General features: G+C 39.2%; 1 protein-coding gene across 5 annotated transcripts in view; it reads left to right on the plus strand.

Moving 5' to 3' along the window:
* map3k7 (mitogen-activated protein kinase kinase kinase 7) overlaps positions 1-17,133 on the plus strand; it is a 32,751-nt gene extending 15,618 nt beyond the window's left edge. For 3 of the 5 annotated variants that reach the window (XM_084738138.1, XM_084738139.1, XM_084738137.1), the window contains 9 exons: positions 1,291-1,372; positions 2,359-2,489; positions 2,611-2,758; positions 3,549-3,632; positions 9,103-9,170; positions 11,886-11,985; positions 12,596-12,657; positions 13,037-13,152; positions 14,040-17,133. In XM_084738138.1, the coding sequence (XP_084594264.1) occupies positions 1,291-1,372; positions 2,359-2,489; positions 2,611-2,758; positions 3,549-3,632; positions 9,103-9,170; positions 11,886-11,985; positions 12,596-12,657; positions 13,037-13,152; positions 14,040-14,220 (972 nt within the window). In that variant the 3' untranslated portion in view covers positions 14,221-17,133. The remainder of the gene's footprint in view (positions 1-1,290; positions 1,373-2,358; positions 2,490-2,610; positions 2,759-3,548; positions 3,633-9,102; positions 9,171-11,885; positions 11,986-12,595; positions 12,658-13,036; positions 13,153-14,039) is intronic. The other 2 variants (XM_084738140.1, XM_084738141.1) reach the window with 2 other exon arrangements.
* The last annotated feature ends 2,043 nt before the right edge of the window (positions 17,134-19,176 follow it).

The following is a 19,176-nucleotide window of genomic DNA, read 5'->3' on the forward strand; positions in this document are numbered from 1 at the left end:
ACATCCTACACACTGACCCCAACAGCTGCAGCTGATGCTGAGGTACAGGGCTGCAATAAACAATTATTTTCGTAGTCGATTAATCAGTTGATTATAACTGATTAATAGTTCTTGGTTTTCAAATGTTAGAAAATGGCTTGTTTTACTCACAACCCAAAGATGTTCCCGTTTCTGTCATAGGAGTAAAGAGGAAAATATTCATATTTAAGATGGTGAAATCAGAGAAATTTTACTTTTTTTTTCCTTAAAAAATTACTCAAAACAATTACTTGATTAGCAAATTAATCGACAGCTATTTTGGATTAAACATTGCAGCTTTACTGAGGTATGTGTTGGCACTAAGTGGCAAAAATACTGAGATGTTTTCCTTAAGTTAAAGTAGCATTACAACAATATAAATATGCTCCATTACATACTACTGGCATTCAAAATCTTACTTAAAGCTGCTTAAAGTGTAGGTTTTGGAGGCCTCTGTTGAAATAGGTAATGTTTCCACTGTAATAAGCACAGAAAATGTCAAAAATAAAATAATCTAAATAAAAATCTCCTCTTGCTTCTTCTCTTACTAGCTAATATGCTCCCTTTTGCCAGGAGAAATGTAAACGTCTGTATGCTGTTTCCTCTGGTTTAATGGAGAAACCTCTCTGATGGTCTTGTTTGTTTATGTAGGTCATAACCAGATAAGAACTCCTTGTGGTACATTTACATAGGAATGTAGCTGTGTTTACAGTAAAATGTGCTTTATCAAATTATTAGTCAAAGTAAAATTATGGACACCGCCCCTTTAGAGAGTGATTTTTTTTATATACTTAAATGTGGTACAATGTAGCATAAAATTGAAATAATCAAATAAAGGACAGGATTCTCAACATTGTTATTAAGTACAGCACTTAAGTAAATGTATTTTGTTATTCGCTACTTTCTATAACTTCACCCACTCTCAGAAAATTTCAAGGAAAGAACAGACTTCCCAAATGCAAATTAAGTACAGTGCAACAAGTGCTACAATAATTCTATAGTTTCAACACATGGTACAACACAGAGTCCAGTTGGAACTGGATTGAAACCCACCTCCTCAAGCAGTCTCCCTAGTTATTTGGTCCACACCAAAACACCTGAACTGAAGTCATTATTATGGAACTAACCCCATTTTTTTCATACACAGTGAGGTATGGTAGAAAGATGTTGGTTTGGAAGAGTTTATTTTTAGGCATGAAAACCCAAGTGGAAACTATGTTTGATACACTGAAATATTACTTACTCTTCCTTCTTCTTCCTTCTTTTTCACAGTACTTCCCAGGATCTGATGAACCCCTGCAATATCCATACCAGTATTCAGATGAGGGACAGAGCAACTCTGCAACTAGTACAGGTACAGAAGTCCTCTTTAAACTCAGTCCAGTATTAACAATCAGTGACCATCAATACAAAGGAGTGTGGGAGGAAAATGTATTGTTTCACTCATTTATGTTTAGTTTCCTTCACTGGTGCAGTGTAGTGCAGTGCTGTCTGTCTGAATTAAATGTGTATTATATCTGAAACAAACATGTTTATGATTTTCTGTCCACAATAAAACAAAGTAAAAATGTTGGTCCTCGGGTAGTATTACTCTCCTGATTTACAACTTGTAGACCTTTTTTAACTGTACTGTGGGTGACATAATTGCATTGATGTGTCCCCATTAAATGATTTTACAGCCGATGAGACACATCAGACTTCTTAGTCCATTACTTCAGGTCCATTATTTAAGTACTAACATCACCCCCATTATATAAAAATACTCCATTAGAAGTAGCTTTCAGTTGTGCATTCCAAACCTTGAAAAGGTAAGCTTTTAAAAAGGCAGAATTTACACAAAGTAGTCATTGTGCAATAAATTGTTCGCTGTTTCACTATTATATCTGATGTTTTTGGGTTAATGTTACTGCCACATTAATGTGTATGTTGCATTTTACTGCTGCAGATGTTTAAGATTGTACTATTAACTACTTTTATATACTGTTGGCTAGTTAGTCCACAGCAACGCATCATATCCTATAAGATCATAATATTTTTGCAATACATGACAATTTATGATATGTTACGTTAGAGAAGATGTGATTTGATATATATCTTATATTGCGGGCTAACCTAAAAAATATTGAGGTACAATTTATTAAGCCATATCGCTCAGAACTTGTCTGTTGTTAAGTGCACAGAACTGTCACTGAATCATTGTACTTCTCTGAACATATGCTGTGAGAACTGTCCATTGCAAAGTTCTGCAACACTGTCTAATAATATAATAAATAATTTCAAAGAATTATATCTCTGTTTTCAGTTTTCTCAAATGTTGTCTTGTGTCTGTGGGAGTAACAGGTTCATATGTGGACTACACTGGCACCAGCACAAGCAACAGAAGCGACGCAAACATGGAGCACAGTGATTCGCAAGGGAGCAACGATACTATCAAGATAACACCTCAGTTTGCTCCCCACTTCAAGCCAAAGGTAAATCAATCCTTCTTATTCTCCCTCTTTTTCTTCAAAACCATTGAAACTTTGTCTGTAAAAAACACATATAGGTGATGATACAGGATATAAAAAGTGAAAGTTCTTTCTGTTCTTTCAGGGAGATCCATTGAGGACTCTGCCTCTGTCCAGGGGGGGCAGTGTTGAGAGTTTGCCCGCACGAACACAGTGCCTGGCATCATCTGACAGCAAAAGAATGAGCGCTGACCTGTCAGAGTTGGAGCCCAAGATGCCGTTCGCCCCTGCAGGTAATGCCAGACATTACACGGCACAAAACAACACATGAAAACACAGCAGAAGAGGAGCTCATCAAGGCAAACCGGCATGCTTTTAGGATATTTCTAATTTTTTGTTTAAAAAGATTTAATAAGTTGCACAAGAAAGGCATGCAGTGGTATTGCTGGAAGTCCACAAGAAGCTCCTTCCCCGATACCAGAGTCAAATTCTTTTTTGGGTGCTTTTAGCACTCTGAGGTTATGATTGATTGTTGATATAAACATATGCCCCTGAACACTGAGGCCCGTCAGACCTGGCTGTCAACCATCTCCCCTTCTTTAAAGGCTCTGACAGAAAGCAGCAGACTCACCAGCACTGTCATGCTGAAATGAAGCCTCAGGAGCTCCCCATGTGGAGTTTTGATTTTATTGTATGTCAGGGTTTTTATTTCTGTTTTTGTTTGTTTGTTGTGTTTTTTTAAGACTTTAATGTAACTTTAATGAAGAGAGTTGCTGTAATTCAAGCATCAACACTTTCTGTTCTTAGATTGCCTTGTTGAACTTTTTATCCAAACAGCATTGGAGCTGAACGCCTGCTGTTGTTTGTGCTGAGAAAAGTAGTGCAGCGGCTGCCGATGCTCCACAGCGTCTGGAATGACGGGGTGCATGCTGCCCTTGCACGTACACTGTATGCTCTGCATGTGTGCGGCCCACATCTCCAGTCCAGCTGTGGGCCCCGCCTTCAGTCTGTGTTAGTCTGCATCTGCATGCTTGTTGTGTTCGCAAGCTGTACGTGTGTGTATGTATGTGTGTGTTTTCGCAGCAGCACCCCCCCAGTATAAACGAGGCCACCGTAAAACAGCGTCTTTCGGCACCATTCTGGATGTCCCCAAGATCGTCGTCACAGGTATCACTGGACCACTGGGCTTCCTGGTGACCGGGTGGAGCTGGCTTGGCTGAGCCCGTGGGTTGCTGTGCTCGGACATGGCCCTCTGCTGTGTGTCACTCCATATGTTACAAATCAGACAATATTCATTCTTATTAAATTTGTAAGGGTGCACCAATGTGGATTTTCATAGCCGTTCACCAATCGCTGGAAACAGTATCATTCAGTAACAATCAATTTTAAGCCTTCTATATATTGTGTAGGATTATTTATTTATTTAACTATTCTTAACAACATTGTATGTTAAATATAAGTGTAAAACAACTTGAAAATGCTGACAGAGGCACTTGGGGATCTGTTGTACAAATATAAATATGATTGAGTTAGCTGAAAACAATTTGCAGTGTAGATTTCAGTTTTTATGGTGCTCCTGAATACACCATGAAGTCCTGTCCCTGTGTGAACCTCAGACAGCAAAACAACAAAATCCGCTAGAAATGCCAAAACAGTTTTATTGTATGACTATTCTGACATTTACCCACCACCGAGATTTACTCACTTAATGGAAAATCTACCTGCATTTTACACTTGGCAGGTGTTAATTTCAGACCCTGTCACGTCATCATCTGGTCGACCTTTATAGAAACTACCAATTAAAGGACCGAGGCTGCAGGACTTAGTAGCATGTAGCATCTAACACCTTGCCTGCATATAGGAGAACCTATGGTAGCTGCAACATGCAAGCATTTCTGTCTAGATCCAGTGTGTAATTTGTCTGTTCTGGGTTCTGGACTCTGTGGATTAGCACCCACTTCCTCTCTAGATATAAAGGGCTCATTCTAAGGTAACAAAACCACAATGATTCTTATTTTCAGGTAATTGTACACTAATGTAAACATACTCGTAAATATTAAATTCCATTTTTCCCACATTCCGAAAATAGATCCCCCCCGAGTCTGACACACTAGCCCTTTAAACTATTTAGAGGGAATATTGGCTCATAACAACTGCTGGCGGATCACACGGTGCACCCTGTAAATTTGCTTTTCTTACTTAAAAAAAACAAAAAAAAATAGGTTAGACATGAGTTGGTCTTGGAGTAACACACATCAGATTGGTGTATGTCTTTCTGTCTCCTGTGATTTTTGTTGGCAGAAGCAGAACATGAGTTAATATTCTCATCTGATGTCACCTTTTACACCCCAAATCTGGTTTCAACTAATTAAGTTTCCTCAGATACTGACGTGTCAGTCCATCACCTTTTTCAATAACAGCAGGTCTTAAGCTGACTTGTGGAAATCCAATCAGTATGTTGCATCAGATGAGGTGACACAGATGAGACAAGCCTGCTAACTCATGGCCCTGTCCTCTCTGCCGTCTCTCTGGCTTGGCTGCAGCAGATGGGTAGCAGGAGTAAATCAGCGCACCACTTCTCCGCATTTGAGCTTGTCCTTGCCTTTCATGCATAGAGGACATAGAGAAAGCATGGCTAATTTTTTTCTCCCCTCTTGCTCTCTTTACATCCATTAACTTTGAAAAAGTCATTTTGATTAATTTCTCTCACATTGAGGGTCAGAGCTATTATTATGAGCTGAGATACGGATGAAAGGAATGGGGACAGCTCAGGATGTCAGAAAAGACTTCTATTTTAGAGCCACATTTGTGAGACACATTGAATGAGTGGCTAACTTAACCCAGAGACAAAGGGAGTCAGCTGGTGCATGTTATTAAAGGTAGGCCACTTATTGCATCTGCGTAGTTAGACATCAGACCTTTTCCCCAACACATAAATCCCTGGTGGCCATAGACTGGGAGTGTAATGGTATACAAAATTAACAGTTCGCAATGAAGCCCACTAGCTATTGGGTCGTGATCAAAGATGATTTCAGTAGAGCAGGGAAAACAACAGAGCAACACATTTTTTTTGTATTTTTTATTTTGAAAAATGTGAACGTTAAATAGTGGCTCAAGGGATTACTTGTTACTGCACTTTTAACACTTTATGGACCATAAGAATAACAGGTCCTTATGTCAGTAATGCACCATCATAAGATTAGATATAAAACATATATGGTGTACGGTGACAGCTAACAGTTGTTTTCATTATTGAGTAACCTTTCGATTATTTACCGGATATTTCCAATTAGTGAATTTGAAAAATGACCATCACAAATTCCCTAAAACTAAAGAGACATGCTTCTTTTATCCAACCAAAAGTCCAAAACTTAAAGACTCTTAATTCACTCAAAAAGGTTTGGGTAAGAGCGCTCCCTGGACTCAAAGTGCATTTTTGAGGCCCACAAATGTGCTCAAACATGACAAAAAAAAATCATTCAAGGCACTCTGTTTTAAAACAATTAAAGTGCCTTTATTGTCACGGCACGGTCTTGTTAGAACTTAAAACAGAGATATTCGGTTGTATTTCGGCATCAAGCCTTCATCAGGAAGTCAAACAGATCAAATGGAACAAAAGGCCCTTTTATGTTGGTCTTCCATCATTAGGAATGTTCCAGTTGAAGTTGTGACCAAGAGGGGTTGTGGATAAGTACATCACTGAAGTGTCTACATCAGTTTGTGTGTTTTAAGGTCTAATTTGACCATGCCTTGACAATAAAGGCATTATAATCCAATTGCCCGGGATTTTGTTTGTGATTTTTGAGTACCCTCCATTTACTTTAATGAAAGACAAAGAAGAGCAGCAAATCTTCATGTTTAAAAAGCTGGAACCAGCAAATGTTTGACATTTTTGCTTGAAAAGCTAGATACCAACGGGATTAGAATTCTGAAGATTTAGTTTCACTGTCTTCAGGCTTTTCATATTCAGTCTTAACAGTTACGTCCTTACACAATCAAGACTCAGTATTTAAGTGAAAGAAAGTGGCAGTTCAGTCTTATAATCGCACACACAATCAAACACAAAGGTGCATTATTTCAGAAAGTGTCAGTGCAAGTACATCTCTCAAATGCATGTACATAATATGCCTATCCTGTCCATTGCCAATGCTCTCAGATAGGTTTCATACAGAGCAAATTGACTGATTAATTGAAGATAATTGCATACCGAAGAAAACGTCCTGGTTATGGTCATGTGCCGTTATTAATTGGCATCTAAATTTGTAATTTATTTATACAGCAGACAAACTTAATTAAAACAGCGTGTATTCAGTTGTACAAACTTAGATTCAGTTCATTTTCGTGACAAACAAGTAACAGTTGCAGCGGAGCGTTCCCAGTAGTTTACAACAATAGGTACAGAAATTAAAGATCTATCCTGTTCTTTGTGTTCTCATTGGCGTGCTTGTTTGTTTGTGTGTGTTTCCTTATGTGCTGTTTGTTCATTGTGCCATAGACAGAGCTTGTAGACCAGAAAATCCCAGGCATTTTTGTTAGTTCTGAAGTGTGAAACAATCAACTTGCTCAGTTCCAGGTCATGTGAAGTTTGGGAAATGCACACACTGGGGAAACCAGTGGGGAAACCCCATGTGCAGTCCCAATGCACATGACAATCATTTTGCATATTGCTGCTATGTGAAACCTGGTGATACTTTTTTGTAATATCTGGCCTTCAGTGGAATGATTATATACTTTAGTCTGGAAAAAAATACAGTCTTGAAAAGAGCATGGTCATAAAGTTGAAAGAATGCCGTAGAAACTCTTAAAAAGTTCACCCTTTGGACACACCAGGCTTTCACTCAACAGCAATGATGATACTGTTGTTTAATGTAAATTTAGAGTGACAGTCTAGAGAAACAATCACTGTGCTTCATATTGAACAAATCAAATCTTTGAATCCTGGGGTGACATTTGGGTTAAGAAAATGCACAGAAATGGTAAATTGATAGTTGTATAAATTTTAGTTAATATTTATGTCAATAAATCCAATAGTTAATCAGGTTTACTAATTTTTCCTAATGCTATAATTTGGATGGGTTCTTTTTGTTGTTGTTTTTTTTTCATTTGTGTGTACTATAAAATAATTAGTTTATAACTTATATATTGTATCATAGCTGATAAGAAATTCAATTACAACACAATTACATCATGATTACATCAGTAAACCAAAGGTGTATTGTTGCACACACAACATTTAAATGCTAGATAAGTATTTGTCAGTGGTTACCAAATGATTTATAAACCTATGTATAGAGATGGAGAAGATATTTGTTACACTTTATTAATAATTAGTTTGTAAATATCTATTGGATGGCTATTAGGCTATAAAATTCCAACTGATGATTGTAATACCTTAAACAGTTCACTCCACTATCAAAAACACAATTTTCCTCTGGCCTTTAGTTCTGTTTATCCATCTAGATCTAGTTTTGGTGTGACTTGGAGAGTTTTGGAAATATTGGCTGAAGAGATGTCTGCCTTCTGTCAAATTTAGTGGAACTAAATGGCACTCAGCTTGTTGTGCTCAAAACACCAACAAAATACATCAGTGTCTCTTTCTAGAAATCATGACTCGGTTACTAAAGATAATCCACAGACCTTGTTGTGAGCAGTTTCATGGACTACTTTGTAGTAGAAAAGAACATATTTCTAATAAATTCTACTGCAGAAAGAAAATAGTTCCTACATGGAACTGCCAGCAACCAGGTCTGTAAATGATCTTCACTAACCAGGTCATGATTTTTGGAAAGAGACACTGGTTTTGAATATTTCAAATGTAGTTTTTGATGCTTTGAGCATCATTAGCTGAGTGCTATTTAGTCCTGTTGTATTGGAGAGAAGACAGACATCTCTACAGCTGGTATCTCCAAAACTCTGCTACTCACACCAAAACTATCTAGATGGTTAAATAGCACCACAAGCTAGGGAAAATATGAATTTTTGTTTTTGGTGTGAACTGTCCCTTTAAGTACTTACATAGTAACCTGCATATGTTATGTTACCTCTGTGAACTTAAGTAAGTAGTTTATTTTATTTAACCCAAAGCTTGATCTTTTCCTAAACCTGCCCAAGTAGTTTTTGTTCTTTTACTGTATATCGAAAGTCTACCCAGGCATTGCATATTTAAACATTATTTGAATGTTTGTTAAAGTAAATAACTATCAATTTACCATTTATTAATGACGGTATAAAACCCCTATATTATACTCAATCATATGTTTAACTCTAAGTTCCCATGGGCCTGAGATCTGGCCTCACCACCTGCCCCTTACCCAAACCAGCCAGTCAGTGCAAACCCGTCACATAAACACGTTCAGCTGTTCTTGTGGATAGATTTGGTCTGCGGTCGTGTGTGTGTGTGTGCGTATGCTTGTTGTGCACTGTCAGCGTCGCTGTGAGCTTTTAGCACTGTGGTCACGTTCCAACCACGCCACAGCACATGTTGACAGGCCAGGACGTAGAGGGTTAAATCACTGCAGCTGTCCCTGTGTGGCTCTGGATACTCCTCAAGTAAACACGGGCACCCATCTCCCACCATCACTGTCCACAAACTCTTCTGACTCTCATTCTGTCCCCTCTCTGTCCATCCTGTCCACAGCCACATGTGAGCCTCAGAGACGTCGCTCTGTGCAGGATCTGCCCGGCATCGGCACAGAGTCCAGCCAGGTAAGACACAGTCACACACTACGAATGAGAGAGGGGCAGACAGTCTGTGGAGTTTCATTCACTGATGATTAGTCACAGTTGGCACAAGATGGTGAAACTGGGCTGTGTAGCCAGTGTTCCATTTTAACGTCTACCCCTTGTGTGCTTTAGTTTTACATATATTGGACTCTTTTATCACAAGCCATATGTCTTCTGAACAGTTTGGCACTAAAATTGTATTTTATTAGGAGAAAATTACCATTTCATTCTATTGGTAAGCATCTTGGTTAAAGCTAAGGATGTACCTCATGGGGACCACAGGAACTGTGATTTGTCGGCTTGGGTTGTTCGCATCTTTGTTGCGCCTTGATTCCACAGGGTGCGTCGTGCCTACAACATGGTTTTGATTCGTCTTCCACACGGCTTCATGCCACACCAGGAGTGTTTCAGAAGCAGACCGTTTTGCTCACCTGATTTTGTTGATTTGGTCATTTTTCGGTAAATAGTTTATCTGTTTTCACTTCCTGCCCAGCTCAGCCGTGATCAGCTCCAGCAGCTGTGACACAGCCATAACACGATGCAGCCATGCCCAGTTGAATCAAGCATCCAGCAGGGGGAGAAGTTCTCTGCTACCATCATTTTATGGACTTAGCTAGCTTATTAGCCAATCAGCATATTAACATTGGTCAGTTAAGATGTTAAGAAGTTTCCAACTCCACTGCTAACACAGTGATCATGATCCTTAGCTTGGCTTGTTCAGATCACAGCAGAAGTTTGTTTACATAATCTCTCAGTGTTCTTTCTGGGTCAACTGACAATCAAACATGTACACTGGTCCAACGCTCAAAGGCTTGGAAATCTTAAAATAATTTCAAATGAGAAGTTGAACTCTACCAGAACCCGTCCATAGGGCTTTACTTCTGCTCCCCCTACTGTGAAGCCTCGTGGATGTTTGACTGATGCCGTCTTTCAGAAGCATCTGATGTATTGTGTGTCAATCCTCAGGGAGAGAAATGTCGTAGGGTGTGACATGTGTTTGATATGTCAGCTCCCAGAGCATGAAGACATTAGTGTTGGAACAGCCTGGTGCTCGCTCCTCAAACACGCTCAGCTTCAAATACACGTCTTGGCATGAAGTTTTCCTCCTGTTTTCCCAAACGTTTGTCTTTGTTTGTTTAGTAGTAAACCCTCAGCTCTGTGCAGTCAAAAGTTCATTCAGAGTTCATCATGAAGGCTGTTTGAACAAAAATACTGTTGATAAAAAAGATAAATAGTTCTGTGGTGCCTCTGGGATCAACCTGCCCTCCAGTTTCCTCTTGATGTACCAGTGCCATTGATCATGAAGTGTGAATTTTCTTTGAGTTACATCCTGGGAGCAACATAGACTCTCTACAATATTGTATGTTTGTAACATTGGATTGACCTCTGAGTTGATGATATGTTTTGTTAAACTGCAGCATACAAAATAATCCTGTTGAATTTTAGACTAATATTTTTATGTTGAGTTCTCGTTTAGCTTGAGTCATAATTTTCTTTTCAAAGAATCCTGAAATCTGACTTTAAATAGTGATTGCAACATTTAGTTTTTTAAGCACCCACAAAAATCTCATTTCACTGTTAAGACCATTTCTCAAGAGTTGCAGACTGTTTTGATTGACATCTCCCTCAGGAATACTGCGGACATGGTCAGCAGGAAAATGTATTTTAGACACCTAAAAAAAGAACCACCCTAAAAAATCATCAAGCAAACAGTTTGTGTCAGTGAGAATCCATTAAATCCAATCCAGACTACATACATTTAAACAAATAGGTCTCTATAAATAAATCCTACAGTTACAATAAATAATAGATTTAGTTAGCTGCAGAATTTTCACAATAAATGTCTTTAGATGCTTACCATTATGTACATAATACCCCAAATTACATAGTTAGAAGACTGCTTAGCTTTCCTGGCATTACGTTTAGCTGATGGGGCAGTATTTGACAAGTAACACATTCAACGAGTGAGTGTAATGGACAATGCAGAGGTTTTTCCACGTTTTGGCCTTTGCTCTTGAGCTGGCACCTGTAGGCAAGGCAGCTTTACATGGTATTTCCAAAGTCCTTTCTCTTCTGCTCCACATAAATATCAAACAAATTTGAAATAAAATTTGTGTGGTTCTCTCAAAGTAGTTTTTCTTTTTCTTCTAGCACAGCTGTATTTGCAGAGTATGAATGCAGGGTATTAATCTGTAGGTAAAAGCAGCAACAAACACCAACACCAGAGGTGTTAATTAATACCCTTTGGTTACTAAATGACGTCCTGAAGGCAGTAATTCAGGAAATAAATGTTGCGCAAACAACAAATGTGGATGTGCAATCTCCGGCAGAGTGAGTCATTTCACAAGTGGTGCTTCAGCCTCAGGAAGCTATTTCAAACTGTTTATTTCTTGTGATGTATTGTTTACAAAAGTGAAATGGCTCAGGACCCACTTGGCAGATGTGAACCCACATTGACATTGGTCCAGTCTTTTCATTTTCGGTGCCATTTCCTGGTGAGACTTTGTTTGCTGTTGACTGTCATGTTGGCATTTTGGACTTCAGTACGGTTCATTTGGGTTCATTTGCCCCCAAACGTGCACAGTAAGCTGCATGCTTTTGCTGCATTTTTAGCCTTGTTGTCCAGATCACTGTTGTCCACTTATGAAGCTGTGTGTGGCTTCCCAGGTGTTTGACAGCATTTGCGTCTTCTTGCAGGGGAGCAGAAACAGCAGCCGGTCCTCCAGTCCTAGTGTGAGGATGATGCCACCTGATAAGACGAGCGGCAGAGGTTACTTCTCTCCTGATGACCCCACAGGTACACAGGACAACTTTTAAAAACCTTTAAAGACAGCAACCGCAACACAACCAACAGTAGGCTGAATTAGAAAATGACACTTGCACCTAAAAAGAGAGAGACATTATGAAAAGATCTAACATGTCTTCAGCAGTCTCTCTTCCCAAGGTCAGGTAAGTAAACAGACAGTCAGACACAACCTTAGTAGAAACAGGCCATGTGGGTTCAAAAGGCTTTTAAAGGCATTTAAAAGCTGTCAGATCACTTTGTAGAGTGAAATCCCAACCACGCCTTTGGTCAGTTTTACTGGTGTAATGATGCTGTCATCATAGGAACATCTCATAAGACTGATGTTAAGGCCCATGCCTTTGATGTTGTGGTTAAGAGAAACAAGTGAAGGTTGAATTCTACACCTCAGTTGATGGATTGAAACAGGCCGCTCCTGTTAGTCACCCTTTAAACGTGGTAGCTGTAACAGCATCAGTGTCACTGTGGACAAATGTAAATCTGTCAGGCTGCACTCAAAACATCTTGTGTAGTGCTAGTCAGTGACTTACAGTGCTGGCCAACTATTTTTGTTGCAGTCATAAAAAAACAAACAAACAGCCCTTTCCTTCTTCTTTTTGCTCAGACACCAACGGCTCGGACAACTCCATTCCCATGGCTTATCTGACCCTGGATCACCAGCTGCAGGTACACAATCCAGTCAGCCTTCACAAACAACACTACAGCTTTTTAAATTAATATTGTTGTCGTTATTTTCAGATATAAGCTGCATTAAATCAGTTTTAACTCTGTTTTGATGATGTTTCATCAAACCTCCTTCCCCCGAAGATGAAATGAAGGACGTTGTAAATTGCTCGTACCAACTTCATTATGAAGGGATTATCCCTGAAAACAAGCTGCTATCTAAAAAGTGGAATGTGAATATTAATACACATCGGCAGCATCAGTGAGATATTTGGTGTATTCTTATCTGCTCAGACTGTACATACAGCTGACAGAAATCTATTCTGTAGTGATGAGCAGACCATTTTGAAGTCAGTTAACATGAAAGTGTGTTTATTTCCAGCCTCTTGCTCCCTGTCCCAACTCCAAAGAGTCCATGGCTGTGTTTGAGCAGCACTGCAAGATGGCCCAAGAATACCTGAAAGTGCAAACAGAGATCGCCCTGCTGATCCAGAGAAAGTAAGTCCAGCTGCTCAAATCAGAAGAAACTTCTGTTGCTTCATTGAGGGACTTTCAATAAATTACTGTTTTGAATGACATAGAACCAGTGTTATTGTCAGAACCTTCAAACTGACTTTATACTAAATTGGTCTTATGTAGTACACCTATTTTTGCTGTTTAATTTATTTTTCATAATTATTTGACTAGAAAGTAAGAAGATTTTTGTCAGTAACTTCCATGTCATGTGACCCAGTGACTTCAAGTCAATGCAGAATTGTATTACAACACTGCACAAAAAGGACACACCACTTTTTATTGGATTTTTAGTGCGTCTTTGTATTTTTAATATGAATGTATTTATGGAAAATTCATGATTTTATTTCAGTGTCAGGCTCTGTGCCCATTCCACATTTTGAAATTGTGATCCCCCCCCTAAGTAAAGGCCCTCTGAAGGTTTGGCCCAAACTGTGTACGCTGCACACGCCACACATGTTCTTCAGCTATTGCCACCTGTGTCTCATGAAATTACAGGGAAAACCCTGAATAAGCAGCATGTCAACATCTTCTACACTGTAGATGGTTAAATGACCAACAAAGATACGACTGTTTGCCGCCTGATTGATGCGACAGAGGCAGCAAAACCAAGTGCAGAGACATTAACTGCAACCTTTTCTGACGGCCTACTTTTTAGCACACTTGCTCCTCCTTGTAAAACGGCGGCCCATTAGCACTGCTTTGAATTGAAATGAAGGACATCTTAGTTTGAATTTGTTCCAATTAGGCTTTGTGAGAAAGTGACACCTCTAATGAAGTGACAACACCAGCAGTCTGTAATTGGAGTGCAAACTAATGAAAAGCAGCCTTGTCTCAGAGAGTTAAGACTGCTTCTTGTCCCTTGTGTGCAGGAAGGAGCTCATCGCTGAACTGGACCAAGATGAGAAGGACCAGCAGAACACGTCCCGTCTGGTGCAGGAGCACAAGAAGCTGCTGGAGGAGAACAAGAGTCTGTCCACATACTACCAGAAGTGCAAAAAACAGCTGGAGCTCATCCGGGTGCAGCAACAGAAGAGACAGGGCACGTCCTGATGAGACAGAGACATATGGACCGCTACCATCCCTTCCCCTGCCCTCCCCTTCCTCACCCTGCACTATAACACTACCCACTCTCCTGCTCTGCACACACACACACACGCACACACACTGTTCCCAGTCCAGCTTTGTAAAGAGACCTGCATTCTACTGTGTCCTGCATGTTGCATTGTAGACCCTTACTTGTGTCCAGCAGGAAGACGGTGTCCTCTGTACAGATCTTTGCACATCCTCACAGTGTATTCTGTGAGCGCAGACCAAACAATCACTGCACCCTTGATCAGACCCTGCTGCTGTGCTCCGGGATGGACCTTTTTCCTCCAGCGGCGGTGTGCGTTCTCTGAGTGTGACGGCAGGCAGACGAGTGCGCGTCTCTATATGTTTGCTCTCAGGGCCTCTGGGCTGCCCGGTCAGTGTGTGTCCACTCCTCAGCTGACAGACGCACCGTCCTCCAGAATGTGAAAAACCAGGACAGCAAAATGTGTGAATCGTGTGCAGAATTTTGAGAGCAGTGAGGATGTTTGAAACCTGTTCCACAGCGCCCGCGTGTGTGGAATACCCATTATGCAAAACACAAACTCCTTAAAGGGATAGTTTGGATTATTTGAGGTGGGGTTGTGTGATGTACTTACCCATGGTTAGTGTATTACCTACAGTAGATGGAGGTCCACATGCCCCCATTGTGGAGAAGCAGCAGGAGTACTGGTGTTGGAAGCTAAGCAATGTTCTGCTATGGACAGGATAAAAATCTAAAAACAATATCACTTTCAGTGCACGCCATATTCAGAATATTTTCACTGTTTTACTTTGCCGAATATCATTTCCTGCAAAGCCACCAGACTCCTTAAGGAAGAACGGTGATTTTACAGCAGATTTTTTCAGGAGTTACTCGTCTGTTGCTGCCTTGATGGTTAGTTTGTCTGTGGTTTTGAGTGACAACTGAACTAACCTTTTAAAACAGCCATTCTCAACCAATTGTAGGCCTCATTGCGCCATCTGGTGGGCCAAATTAAATCACAGAATTTCTTTGACCAGTTACATTTGAGTATCACCTCACATCACCAGAGACAAACTTGTTTGGCCGCAGTTAGCTGGCTAGCTTGCTAACATTTCCTTGGACACTGTGACACAAAATGGATCAATATTTCAAAGGGATCTGGAGACAAACCTGCACCAGTCAAAGCACCAAAGCGTGTGGTGAGGAAATATGACCCTGAAGCTGGATTCATAGTGGCAGGCAGTGATGCTGAAATCCTGTCAGCACCATCGAATCTCCACAGACACTTAAACACAAAGCACCTGGGATGGGTCAGGAAGCCAGAATAATATTTCCTAAGGAAAAGAGACGGGCTTCAGGCACAACAGAGAGGCATCACAACATTAACAACTCAATCAAAAACCACTTTGAAAGCTAGTTATATGGCTGTTGCTTGTGTAGCTTGTAGTAAGAAACACTTGATGATCACAGAGGAGCTCTTCTTTGTCTTTTTCTTTTTTTCGTTATTTATTTGGGAATGTGGTCCTTGGAAATATTTCAACAATCAGAAGTTGGCTTTAAGTTTGCAAAAGGTTGATTACCTCACCAAAGACGCACAAAACCTTCAACAAACTAACCATTCGAGGCAGCGGCAGACGAGTAACTCCTGCGTTCTGTGGCTTTGGAGAGAGAGAGATTTGGTTTATGAAACAGCTGCTTCCTAACAGCAAAGTAAAACCAAAAATATTCTAAATATATTATTCTCTTAAACTGATTTTGTTTTTGTTTTTAGGTGTCTAAAATGTGATTTGTGCTGACCCTGTCCACAGCACCACATTAGGTTTCTACAGCAGTACTCCTGCAGCTAAACTGGACGCGTGTTGAACACCACATATTGTAGGTAATACACTGACTGTGGATAAATGCCTCATACAACCCCACCACAAACAACGCAAACAGTCCCTTTAAATCAACATATTTCTCTCTAACCTCTCTCCTTTCTAATCGTGAGCATGAGCCCCCCCCACAGATCCCCCACAGCTGTTTCCTTCTTCACGCCGTTTGATGTGACATCAGAGGAGACGGAATAGCTCGGGGTCGCAGCGGTAACGATCCGCTCCTGATGCTCTAAAACAGAAAAAAAAACACAACTATCTTCCAGAGCAAACACAGTGAGCTGTGGATCCCCCCTTTTTTCATTTTGACTTCAGTATTGTTTTTGCGTGTAGATGGTTCTGTCTTTTCTATTCAGTAGTTCACTTTGTATGATAGCTCTCGTGTCATTTTTGCATTAGGATATATTTTATCTGGGAATGCCCTTACGGACAAAATAGAGGAGCCTGTAGCTCCCTATACAGTATCTAGTTTGTTTTTAGTTCACATGTTGCCTTAGAAGTTGCCTGCATTTTAAGTGCTTGTTTTATGTGACATTTAGTGGGGATAAAAGCTAAAAAACAGATATTTTTAATGTAAGGACATTGAATGAAACTCTTTCCGGAGAAGGATGTATGTTAGTAAGCTGTAATAATGTAAATGTTTCCCACCAGCTTTACATCCAAAACCATGACATGTACTCTAAAAGAAGGATTGGATGTGATTTTATTTTATTTTATTATTTTTTCTTTCTTTTTTTTTTTTTTTTGGTCTCATATCCCTCAAGTATTTTTGCACAATCACTTTGTTTTTGTCTGGTCATGTACAAATTTAATTTTAAGCAATTCTGTTTTTAAAAGTGCAAGACTTGACGAGTCTTACTTTTAAATTTGTTACTGTACAGGAGTGAATCCTCACTGGTTCTGTTCACTAAGAATTCATTTAGCAAACACACAACACACTGTTTATTAAGTGTTTCCTAGTAACTTATTGGGAACTAAGGTACAGTATATGACAGTCAGCAAGGCATTATGAAATAAACTGAATGGTGAAAAGATGCACATTTTTGTCAGTGAATGTTTGTGTCAGATTTATTTACTATGGAAGATTATTAGGGCCGGCATTAGAGGATAAAGTGGTGGGAATGACAAGAAATTAAGTTTAAATTTCAAGAACTACATCAGTATGTCAAGAATAAAGTAATTATGATGAAAAATAAATTTGAAATGTCAAGATTTAAGTCAAAATGTCAAAAATAAGACAAAAGGTCAAGAAATACTGTCAAAATGTTGAGAATACGGCTGAAATGTAAAATTAAAACAAAAATATCAACAGTTAAGTCACAATGTTGAGAAGTAATGATGAAATGTTGAATTAAGCTGAAATGTTAAAACTAAATCAAAATATCAAAATAAATATGAAATGTTGAGAATAGTTGTATTGTCAAGAATAAAGTCAAAATGTCGAGAAATAGAAAGTTGAAATTACGAAAAATAAAACCAAATGTTAAGAAATAAAATCAGAATGTTGACAATAAAGCTGAAAGATTAAAGTAAAAATGCCCAGCAATAAAGAAGAATGACGCTGAAATAAAGACAAATCGCCAAGAAAAGTTTATATGTTGAGAAATGAAATCAAACAGACAAAACTAAAGTTGAAATACCATTTTGACTTTACTCTCAACATCTTGTTAAAGTACAGTGAAATCACTTGAACTGTGGTTTGGTGGGACGTTTGTTAAAGAAAAAAACTCACTGATTCAGCACCATGGAGAGAGCCAGCACTCACTGAACTAACAAACACAGAGTAGTATACAGTTTGTATTTTTCAAACAGTTGACATTATGGGCCGTCGGACAAACGGACTTCGGGTCCAGTGGGACATTTTTTCTGATTATCAGGGCTTCGGAGCAGCTGTCAGACCATCAGGTAACAAATGATGCAGCAAAGATCCCAGGCTAAAATCCAAAGACATTGTGGCTCATGATCCGCTTCTTAACACCCTTAAGATTTTACTTTAGCGTTTCCTTTCATTTGTCACCCACTTGTTCATGCATTTATAGTCTGAAATCATTTGCAACGCCCAACTCCAGTCCAGCCCTACACGCTCCCACTCTGACGTCTAACTCTGTGTAAGATCTGTTTTCTAAGAGACAGTTTGCACTTCATTCCCTTTAGAAGGTACATTAGAACCTTGACAGCATTAGTCACTTCTCTCAATTGTCCACAAAAAAAATCTCCTGAGGGGGAAAATAAAGGCTGATCTAAATCTAGTGAATACAGTAGTGAGAGAGGAGATGTGAGGGAGTTAAGAAGCTTCAACAGTGGAGCTTTATAAATAAATAAATATCATGAGATGACTGTGTCTAAAGTCCAGAACAATGATGAGTGTGAAATTTCATTCACAGGGTTTGACTGCTGAAGTGTTGATGGAGCAGCATGACAATTCAGAAAGTTTCCACAGTCAAGGACAAATATGAAAGTCGACTGCACAATAGTTTTACAGCTGGATGAAGACAGACATCCTTTAATTCTATACAAGAAGCCCAGCTTGATTTTTAATGTCTGGGTCAAAGGCTGAATATGAATCTTGTCAAGTCAAATTCATAAGTGTTTGTACGACTAAACCAGAGTGAGATTTAAAGTTTTAATGACAGGATGTCAGACTCACTGATACGAGGATGATGCTGATACTGATATTAGGGAGTAAAAAAAGCTGCATTATGGATGTTTCAGCTGATATTCTTTAAATATACAAAATCCAAAATGGCATCAGGGTACTGAAACATTAAAATTTCACTGTTATTTCTAATAATTAGAAATTTGAAAAAAACAAAAAAAAACAGATGGTCTAAAAATATATCAGACAACATATACACTGATCTGATAGAGACCTACAGCTGTGACAGGCTGAGGCCATCAACAACTGATATATCTGTCTGGCTCTATTATTTATTTATTTGTTTGTTTGTTTGTTTAATTATTTTTAAGAATCTATTATTGCCTTTTAACAGCAGTTTTGAAAGTAGCTGTGTAAAGTGTTCTCCAACCAATATCTGTTTTATTTTGGTAAATTTAATTTTGGTTTAGAAAACCTATGATTTA

Source organism: Lutjanus erythropterus, chromosome 15 (assembly GCF_056507025.1).
Source record: "Lutjanus erythropterus isolate fLutEry1 chromosome 15, fLutEry1.hap2, whole genome shotgun sequence".
NCBI classification, from domain to species: Eukaryota; Metazoa; Chordata; class Actinopteri; order Lutjaniformes; family Lutjanidae; genus Lutjanus; species Lutjanus erythropterus.